Below are 11359 nucleotides of genomic sequence, written 5' to 3' on the forward strand. Positions count from 1 at the left end.
ATAAATACTCACGGCACTCATACCAAATCAAGAAATGAAAAATAACGTTCACTCCCCGTATAAAATTCTAACAAACCTTCAGTCCACGTGGACTCATCATCTCCACTGTTTACCAATCAAAACATCGAATCGTAAACATAAATGCATTTCTAGTGGCCGAAGCTGCCGGAAGGCAGTCTGCGATAAGCAGTGGCGTGGCTAGGTGAGATTTATTTAATTCTTAATTTCTTAAAATAAATAGAAATATGGCGTCTCTTACACCATGGGCGAATGAACACAATAAAATTGCACAGTGTAGTTAGAATAAAGACAGGTATGCATTTAATAATAAAAATTTAGATACACAAACACAGCAAGTTATTTTAAATTTATTCGAATCTTTAAAAATGGAAAATATTCAACAATCTGATAATGCAATCATAATAAGAATTGTTGAATTAACTGGAGTAAATCAATTTATCGAGTAATCACGAAAGGGGTAGCTGTAGATCATTCACAGAACCGAAAAACGTGCAAAGAAAAACTGAAATCAGTTGACAAAGCTACTCAAGATTTAATATGTATGACAATTTATAGTTTATATAAGGTTGGAGATTATTCAGAATACAATTATACCAGTTTAGAAACGTTGCATCATCAGCATGTGGTTTTAAACACAAAAAACTAAATAAACGGATGGCAAAAACTGATTCGTCAAAGATAGTTCGATGGCGACAAGATTATTTTAGTCAGGCAAAAGACTACCGAAGCTCTAGTAGACGAATGGGATACAAAAAGGGCCCAGTTCACGCCTGGTACCCTGCTTAAACCAAACGTCCTTCCAAGCAGGTACATTTTACTCGTCTATTTACGTTTTATAATTTAATATTCAGTTGTAGCAAGTTAACAAGGTATAATATTGATTTTTTTTCCAAATAGGACTGAAATTAAGTCCATCTGACTAAATAATTGCGTATAAAGCCAATTTATAATGATTCGATCTACGCCTATGGTTTTTATAATCTGCAATTGATATTGCACGGACGTAGCCAGGATATAGTTTTGGGGGGGGGGTGTTTGGTTTTAAGTAGATAAAACAACAAAAAAATACTAACATGAAATTTAATATCTATATATTCATCGGAAAAATTACGACATACGTATGTATTTATAAATTTCTTAACTTTAAATGAAATAGTTAAATTAATTTCGTTCCTCTGCGCCAAATCTAAAACCATTAATGAAGAAATCTTCGGCTTTTTTGTTTTAAATATATCCACTACTTTATTGAGAGTTAAACCATTAAGTCTATTTTCACTTCTAGTGTTTCGTAAATAGTTTTTCAGTCTCCTTAGGCTCGAGAAATACCTTTCTGGGTTACCAATAGATACAGGAATGGTAGCCACGATTTGTAGTCACGTGTAAATATTAGGATAAGCATCCGTCATTATGACCTGCATCTGCATTATGTTCCAGATGGAATATCGGTCATAATGACCCACTTGGTTTCAAAGAAACATTATTCACCGTACCTAACCTAACCAACTGCAGCTGTCACAGAAGGCTAGTTCGCTGGTACCGACACTAGCGCCCTGAGCAGTGATTAAAGTAAGCCATATCAGTCAAAATGACGGATGCTCCGGTCAGAAGGTTAATGCCGAAAACTTCTTTTAAAAATTATTTTGTTCCGAAGAACTCCCTCTTAATATGAGTCACATGATATTGTCAACTAAACCAACTGTTCATTTTTTACCTTCCCCATTTTGACATTAAAAGATTGTGCAAAAGCTAACATTTTTTTTTCTCAGAAAATTCTAAATTTTCTTCCAATATTAGTTGCCGCTGGTCACTAATGGGTTAATTTCGAAGTAGTTATTTAATCGGGATTAGAATTTGCCCATCAACTAAAGATTTTGCTATGATATTTGAGGTTATCTACTATATATTTTTGATTAAAAAAATAATCCAATTTAAACAATTTTCAATATGATTTTTCGATTTTTCATTCGAGTTAAACTTCCTAGATAATATAATGTTGTACTTTTTTTAGTGTAGAGTTTTAAAAAATAGATTAAAACTTTTTTTTAATCAACAAACTACTTTATATGTTTATCACTTACCCTGTATACGCATATTCATCTGTTCCTTGAAATTCCAAGGTATTTATTTATTTTGAGGATTACTAAGTCATTTTTATTATTGAGAATTCCACAATGTAATTGATCAACGAGATATTATTTGGGATTAAATTCTGTTAACAAAGATTAAGTTGTCAAACTTAAGGTTAGCTTTATAATAATGAAGAAATCCAAATTGTTCTTATATTTTCGTTTACCATATTAAAATAGTTAGATGAACATTTTTATTGCTAATCAATAAAAATTTATTGTTTTTAAATCAACAGATATTTCATATAGTCGATGATCATCAGTACAGTGAGTTAGACAAGTTTATTTTTCTTCTTTTCCAACTAGTTCTTTGACCTTGACAACACTTGAGTAGAATTAGGTCAAATTTCTTTTTTATTTAAAAGCATAATTGCAAAAGGTGAAGTTTTATATAGTATTTTTAAATTAATTTGAAAAATAACACGTGTACAATGATTATATATCGATTAATAGCGTGTATAGTTACAATATATAATATACAAAATTAATACGTTTATTTATATTTACTACTTATATCACTTTTATGTATTTTTAAATTTTAGATTACACTATGATAAAATTTTTACACCTACTAGTGATTCTAATATATCTAACAACCGTCCACCTTCAAGAAGTTACTTATAGGTTACCTTCTACGGTGATTCCTTCTCATTATGAATTAAGTTTAGCTTTCAGTCGTACCGTATTTTCTGGCACTAAGACTACTTTTACTGGAAGTGCTGAAATTCATTGTACAGTTACTCAAACTGTTTCTCAAATAAAATTACATTCGAATCCTGATTATATTCAGATTACAGATATTACTTTTAAAAAAGGACCTGCTGTTAATAATTATATGATTGATAATATAAGTGAAATTTTAACAATTTCAACTGTTAGTGGTAAGTAATTTAAATATATCCAAAACTAAATTTAAGTTTTAATTCCTCAGCCCTCCCATTTCCGAGATATAACCCTTAAAATATGGTGTCGAAAATTGTAACTTAAAATCCTTTTTCTATTTGAAAATATATTTTACTCTTAAATTTTTTTTAGTCATAATATTTTAAGCGTAATATCTCGGAATTTAGAAGCACCCTGTATATTTTAGATCTAACCCCAAATGTAGAATACGTTCTAACTATCACTTATGAGGCACATATAAATACAAATGATTTGGTTGGAGTATTCAGGACAAGTTACATAGATGGCGGTGATACTAAATATATATTTGCTGCTCAATTACAACCTACTTATGCCAGAAGAGTTTTTCCTTGCTTTGACGAACCCACTTTTAAAGCGACGTTCACCATCACTTTTACCCTCGTATCCAACGTAGCCGCTTTTTGGAATACAGAACTAGAAAGCTCCACGACTATAACGTAAGTCGAACCATCGAACTAAGTCTTAAGATAGTTATTGTAAATAAAGTGATTCGACAAACTCATCCATTGTTAAGTTTAATATTTAATATTCCAAACTAATATAAAAGAAAGAGCGATATTTTCGTAAGGATTCAATTTTTTTCATTTCACAGATTTGTGAAATATATATTACCGCATAATACTTAAATCAGACAGTACACCATGATCATTCATATTAATCATCCTACAAACATTATACTATTTTGATTTTTTACAATATTTAGAGAATTTCAATTACACTTTTAATAATTTATTTTTTTTAGACAATAATTATGTTCAATAGGATCTGATGTTACTTTTTTAACATATTTTTTTTCAAATTTAGGTCCAGTATTATTCAGTATACTTATAGAAAAACTCCAATAATGTCAACGTACATGTTAGCTTTCGTTATTTCTGAATTAAGTTGTGACGAAGCGCTTACTGTGAGTGACGTAGAAAATACAGTGTGCTCTAGACCTGCTACATCTTTATTACGAAATTTTGCAGTTGAAATTGCACCTGAATTGCTTGATAGAATGAATCAGTACACTCAAATTAATTATAGTGAGGTTATGAATAAATTACATTATGTAGCTTTACCAAATTTGGCGTATGAATCTATGGATTATTGGGGATTATCTACATACAGGTGAGAAAATATTTTTATTACTTTAACATGGTATAATAGTTTTGATTAAATCGTATCATATGTTATTTAAAGATCGATCTGAATATAAACAAAACGAGAATGATACAAGGGGACTTACAAAAGTAGTATTTTCGTTCTGAAGTTTATAATTAATTTTATGGTTTTTTTACACTATTGTAGAGAACAATATTTATTATACGATAATTCAGAATCGACTAACGTTGTTAAACAAAAAGTTGCTATTGCGATTGCTCGGGAAATCGTTCAACAATGGTTTGGAAATCTGGTAAATTTCGATTGGTGGTCGCAGATTTATTCGATTAAAGGTTTCGCTGATTACCTGAAATATTCGATTTTGAATTCGGTGAGATTTCAAACCGAAAATTATTTTTTTTTACTGATTTGTTCGAAATAATGTAGGTGGTTCCTGATTGGCAGCTGCAGAATCAATACGTTGTTGATAACGTTCAAATCGCTTTAAGAGCCGAAGAAAACTATTCACCAACAATGATTACGAATGTTTCAACAACAATGGATATATTATTGTCGTTGGATGATGTAACAATCAAAAAAGGTAATCGAAAAACAAAAAAAAGTATCAAAAATCTGCAGTTTTCAAAGCTTTTTCATGAATCAGTAATTACTGCGAATTTTCTTTTTGTCTTCTATCGACTGAAAAGATAGAATACAAATGATAATGTGAATAATTACCAAAAATAGTCCCAAAATGATCTGTAATATTACATTTTTTGTCGATTTTAAACTATTCCATTGACAGCTGTATTTATGATTAAAACTGCCCTCCACAAACCTTATACATTAGTATGAACAGTCTCGTAGGATAAAAATAGGACAAAATAATAATGATATTTACCCCCAGTACAAATTATAATGATCCAAAGGGGGTGATAACCCTTAGATCTTCCACTACATCTTATTTATTTTGATTAAAATACTCCATGCACTAATATGAACAATTTCGTAGGATAAAGAGGACAAAGCCGTTTGAGCTTGTACAGTATTTGGAGTATTTTGTCCGTATAACGGTCAAATAATGATATTCACCGCCACATACGAATTCTAATGATCCAAAATATTGATAACCTACATATTTTCCAAAATTTAACTTCTTTCGGATAAACTATCCCATAGACACCCGTATTTTTCATTAATACTGCCCGCCATAAATCTCATGCAATAATATGAACAATTCGTAGGATAAAGAGGACAAAGCCGTTTGAGCTTGTACAGTATTTGAAGTATTTTGTTCATATAACGCTCAAATAAAGATCTTCACTGCCAGCTTTTAATTCTAATGATCTAAAAAACTGCTAATCCACAGATTTTCCACAATTTAACTTCTTTTGGAATAACCATTCCATTGACACCCGTATATTTTATTCCCACTCCCCATAAACCTTATGAACTATATTAGAATAAAGAGAACAAAACTGTTTGAGCTACTACAATAGTTTGTGTCAAAGTATTTATCTATTTTGAGAAATATTAATATAGTTTAAATAATATTGTTAACAAAACAATTATTTTTTATGTTAATTGTTTCAACATTTAATAGCTGGTAGTATCTTTCGTATGGTGGAGGCCATTATGGGCGCGGAAAATTTTAAAAATGGGATCAACCGATATTTAAACACTTAGTAAGTACCGAGCATTATTTTTATTTAAATTATGCGGAATCTCAACAAAATCAACAACAATACAGTACAACAATACAATAACAAATTCACGAAAGAATTAAAACGTTTGGATTATTAGAAACGCAAACCAAAGTGACTACTACTACTTTGCCGTGTGCGTAAATATTTTCATTATATTTTTTCAAATGTAGCATTATCAATTAGTATCAAATGCATATTACTACTATCTATATTATTTCAATTACTTTTTGTTGCCATTCTCTAAAACAAAATGAAATATTTGTTCACAATTTGTATACAAATATTCTCGTTACATAAATTCTTAGACATTATTATTCTGACTGTACATAGAAGGTGGTTATATTGGCAATTTTTAACGTTAATTGATAAGTCGGACTATCCATCATATGTGTGATAAGTGAGGAACAACTCCTGAAACGACTACGAGAAAGATAATCACACTATTGCCAGATTTACATAACGCGCTGGTTCCTTCCCGTTACATAGTACGGAGTTCATTGATATTTTATGTCCTAAATTTATCATAAATAAGAAGTTACTCATCATAAAATAAAAAATGACAAACGTGAATATTTTTTAAAATGAAATCTATTGGAAGGTGTTGAAATTAATATTTGTGAATATAATTTAATTACAGTTATCTTTTTTCAATATCATGAGGTTATAATAAGGCATCTTTGCCGTAGATCGAAATGTCAATGTTTACTTATTTTTTGAAAATAATTTTTTATCAAAAGAGATCTTAAATCAAGATTATTTATCAAAAATACCTAGAAAAGGTCTAAGAAAAAAATTATAATATAGTTTAAAAAAAAAGTATATGCATTTTTAGTGCATATGGGACATCTACATGGGATAAACTATGGGCTAGCTTAGAAACTAATTTAGATAATACAGTTTCAAATATACCTTCCGGTGTAACATTGAGTGCGGTTATGGAAAATTGGATCAACGAATCAGGATTTCCCTTAATAACTGTCACTGTTAATGGAACTAAAGTAACTGTTACTCAAGTAAGACTTTATTGTATTTTTCCGTGTATTGCAATTGTTATAAATTGTTCATTGTTTAACGTAATTAGCGTGGAAAAAAATATTTTTATGTTGCAATGAAAAAATTGGAAATGTATTGTTTTTTTATGTTACGTCGAAATAGAGATGGTTGCGTCCGGTACACAGACTTCAGATCAGGCAATGGCGTACATAATGTTTAGAAGGGGATATCGCAATACTGAGAAATTTTTTTGTAAAATGTGAATAGTTTTTACATAACCACTCTAAAAAAACAAAAAAAAAATTTCTTAGTGTAACGATTTGATCTAATAATCTCAGTGTAATTTGTCGTACGACACGTCAGATGACGTAACCCATTTATTCAATGCTTTTCAGAGCAAAATGTCGCTTCTGTGTGTGTTTTTTCTGGGGACTAAAGTCAAAAAATTGTGCTTCCAATTTATATCTTTACACCTAAACCTTGAAATTTCTTATTAGAAATCAATTTTTTTTCTTTCGTTTGATTTAGAAAAAACTTTCCAATGAAAATAGTACAACTACAGAATGGTTCGTTCCCATAAACTACGTAACTTCTTTAGATACGCTTTCCGACCATTCTAAAAATCCACAATATTGGTTGAAACCAAATGACGTACTTACATTTGAAATACCGAAAGGTATCGATTGGATTCTAATAAACTATCACCAAACTGGTTAGTAACTATATTTGTATATTTTTTGCAACAGATAAAATATTTTGTAATTGTTTCTATAAACAGTTATATTTATAAAATAATGTTTTGGTGTCCATCTCTCTTTTTAAATTCATGAGAATTAGAAATACAGGTCGGTATAACAGGAAACGTTCATCGAAATACAAATATGGCGTTTTGACTTATCACTAAAACCGATAGATGGCGGAATGTAAAAATAAATTGAATTATTGAAACTTAAATTTTAAATTAAATTTCAGAAGCATATTTCATTGAAATTTTTTTCAAATATATATTATTTCGTTTCTAAATTGAGCTATTAACAAGCAAACGCACCATCTGTTGACGAAATTTTGTTTCAATAATCTTTCTAGGGTTTTTAAAGTGGAAATGTGAAAACAAATTATCGATTTCAGGTTATTATAGGGTGAACTACGATATAAAAACTTGGAAATCGATAAAAAGGGCTTTAAAAAGTCCGGAATTTGGTGGAATAGACGAAATCAGTAGAGCACAACTAGTTGACGATCTATTCAGTCTCGCTAGACACGAAATCCTTAATTATACAATAGTTTTCGAATTGTTAGAATTTTTATCAGATGACACGTCATATTTTACTTGGACAGCTGCTTTTAACGGCTTCGAAAAGTTATTGAACATCATTAAATCAAAGTCGTTAGCTGATGATATCAAGGTAGGTAGCTGTAGTATCAATGAATACTCCAGCACCATCTATCGTAATTATTAGTAACATACCTCACGCTTTACAGATAACTGTTTTTATGTTGAGATGTTTTTTCAGAACAACGCCTTAAGTCTAATGTCAAATTTATACCAATCTACACCTTTCGACTCTTTAGAAGAAGACGATCATCTTTTCACGTTAAAGCGAGAGTTAAGTCTAAAATTGGCTTGTCAGTTGGGGCATTTGGAATGTATAGGAATGTCGCGTGCTCTATTTTTAGCTTACAAACTCTATTCAACTGAGTCAGTATATACAAATAATTATTGTAATAAATAATTATTAGTAATAATATTTTAGACCTCCAAAAGAATTAAAAAGTATAGTTTATTGTACTGCTCTACAACAAAGCGAGAAGGAAGATGACTGGCTTTTATTATGGAACGATTATATTAAATCAGATTCGGATTTGGAAAGAACTGTTTTATTAAGAGCTTTGGCATGTACTACAAATTCCACTCTTCTAAATAAGTAAGTGAAATAAAAATAAAGATCGGATTTCCGGAACGTGTTTTTTAGTATTTGGCTTGTTTGAAGACATCCAGAACAAGATTTTGAACATTTTACTTGTTGGCACGCAGCCCAAAACGTGTTTTTGAATATTTAACTCATTGTAACACATCCAAATATTGTTTTACAATTATTTGACTTGTTGAAACACATCCAGAACAAGATTTTGAACATTTTACTTGTTGGTACACAGCCCAAATGTGTTTTCGAATATTTAACTCATTGTAACACACCCAAATATTGTTTTATAATTATTTGACTTGTTGGAGCACATCCAGAACGTGTTTTTTAGTATTTGGCTTGTTTGAGACGTCCAGAACAAGATTTTGAACATTTTACTTTTTCGCACACAGCCAAAACGTGTTTTTTAATATTTAACTTAATGTGACACATCCAAATATTGTTTTATAATTATTTGACTTGCTGAAACACATCCAGAACAAGATTTTGAACATTTTACTTGTTGGTACACAGCCCAAATGTGTTTTCGAATATTTAACTCATTGTAACACACCCAAATATTGTTTTATAATTATTTGACTTGTTGGAGCACATCCAGAACGTGTTTTTTAGTATTTGGCTTGTTTGAGACGTCCAGAACAAGATTTTGAACATTTTACTTTTTCGCACACAGCCAAAACGTGTTTTTTAATATTTAACTAAATGTAACACATCCAAATATTGTTTTATAATTATTTGACTTGTTGAAACACATCCAGAGCAAGATTTTGAACATTTTACTTGTTGGCACACAGCCAAAACGTGTTTTTGAATATTTAACTCATTGTAACACACCTAAATATTGTTTTATAATTATTTGACATGTTGGTGCACATCCAGAACAAGATTTTTAACATTTTACTTGTTGGTACACAGCCCAAATGTATTTTCGAATATTTAACTTGGGTAGGATTATGAACCCGGCCTTAAGGTAGAAATAAAATAGAAATTGAAATATTTATATCAAATTTTAGATTACTGCAACAAACTTTGATGAATAGTGCTGAGATTAGTGCGGAAGACAGATTCTTAGTTTTCGAAAGTGTTGCTTCAAATCCTGTAGGTACTGCCGAAGCAATTGATTTCTTTGTGAATAATTATCAAGATATTTCTGAGAAGTGAGTAATAGATTTTGGAAAAATTTGTCAGCTGAAGTCCATAAATTTCGTAGCTTTTCTATAATAATAACGCTTGGTTTTTTGAAATTATAATATAATATAATAAGTACATACAGTAACAGCACGGAGCAACTATTTCTCAATAACAAAATCCAAGAACTCTATTGATTTCTGGAAAATAATAATTCAAATTAAAGCAATTTAATTTCAGGTCTATTTCATAAGAAATCAGTGAAATAGACTTGAAATAACAATGAATTATTATTAAAACATATACAAAGGAGTCTAAGAAGTGAAAAGCTAAAGAAAATCATAGAATATGTTTGGCTATTCAGTACTAGATGGCGGAGTACATACAATTAAGCTACCTGACTCTGCTAAACTGTCAATTTTTTCTGAAATTTTATTTATTATCAATATTTTAAATTTCTTTATGCGCGATGCTGATTGAGGTCTAAAAATTTGATAAAAAATATAAAATTTGAATCTTAAAAGTACAATATTTGAGTTAAGTCAGTTTTAGCAGCGCCACCTGTTAAAGTATCGGTAATTTATCGAATGTTCAAGTGTTGTATTGAGATTCATTTTTTATCGATATATCTCATCTACACTGTAAAAAATTGATGTAAACATTGTTTTTTATCCATTATATATGTTATTAGGTACAAAGGTCAAAACATTATCTCAAATATTTTGAAAACTCTTGCTGGTATGGTCAAAAATGATACGGAGCTAGAAAAGGTATGTTTGTGTTTTAGAAATTACATTTTTGGTTATGGTTATTGCGTTTTTAGCTTAAAAATTTGGTCAATGGTGATATATTCCCGACAACATTGGTAGAAGATGTTCAAGGAATATTAACAAATATTGAGAGAAGTTTTTCAAGAGTAACGTCATTTCAAGAAAGTTTAATTGAGTATTTTTATCCGACGAAATCCGCAGCGGTCAAAATTAATTATAATCATTTCATTTTCGTGATAATATCAATACTGTCTTTATTCTTATAATTTCATTTGTTGTATAAAAAAATAAAGTATTTTTATTTATACCAAAGTTGTTTTCTTTCTTCAAACTTTACTTGTCAGTTATTATTTTATACAAATGGACATAAAATTTTTTGGAATATTTCTCATATGCCATCTAGTGGTGATAGCAGGTGTGAAGATTACAGTTACATTGACGTTTCCTTTCTCCTTTTACCACATTAGAGGAAATGCTTCTCGTACTTCTTCCCCATTACAATAGATGTCAGAGTACATGAATAACTCTAATGAATACTTGGTTTTACTAAAAATTTTATCCGCTTTATTTTGATTTGTTATTAATAAATTCAACGAAAATTATTTCTATAATATTATGGAAATATTTCAATACTTTATCAATAATTTGATGTCTTAGTTACAAAAATTTACTGATCCATATCA

At 29.7% G+C, this 11359-nt stretch overlaps 1 protein-coding gene across 2 annotated transcripts; it reads left to right on the forward strand.

Moving 5' to 3' along the window:
• The first annotated feature begins 2300 nt into the window (after positions 1 to 2300).
• Positions 2301 to 10988, forward strand: LOC130898120 (aminopeptidase N-like). Of its 2 annotated transcripts, none has more exons than XM_057807179.1 (15): positions 2301 to 2526; positions 2690 to 3028; positions 3238 to 3508; positions 3876 to 4181; positions 4362 to 4545; positions 4602 to 4755; positions 5758 to 5839; positions 6693 to 6873; positions 7382 to 7565; positions 7982 to 8259; positions 8368 to 8552; positions 8608 to 8778; positions 9792 to 9935; positions 10598 to 10676; positions 10730 to 10988. In XM_057807179.1, exons 2-15 carry the CDS (start codon positions 2698 to 2700, stop codon positions 10940 to 10942), a joined length of 2763 nt encoding a protein of 920 aa, XP_057663162.1. In that variant the 5' UTR covers positions 2301 to 2526; positions 2690 to 2697; the 3' UTR covers positions 10943 to 10988. The 2 variants fall into 2 exon arrangements, with proteins under 2 accessions (XP_057663162.1, XP_057663163.1); XM_057807180.1 differs by having other exon boundaries at positions 2301 to 2414.
• The last annotated feature ends 371 nt before the right edge of the window (positions 10989 to 11359 follow it).

Source organism: Diorhabda carinulata, chromosome 9, assembly GCF_026250575.1.
Source record: "Diorhabda carinulata isolate Delta chromosome 9, icDioCari1.1, whole genome shotgun sequence".
NCBI classification, from domain to species: domain Eukaryota; kingdom Metazoa; phylum Arthropoda; class Insecta; order Coleoptera; family Chrysomelidae; genus Diorhabda; species Diorhabda carinulata.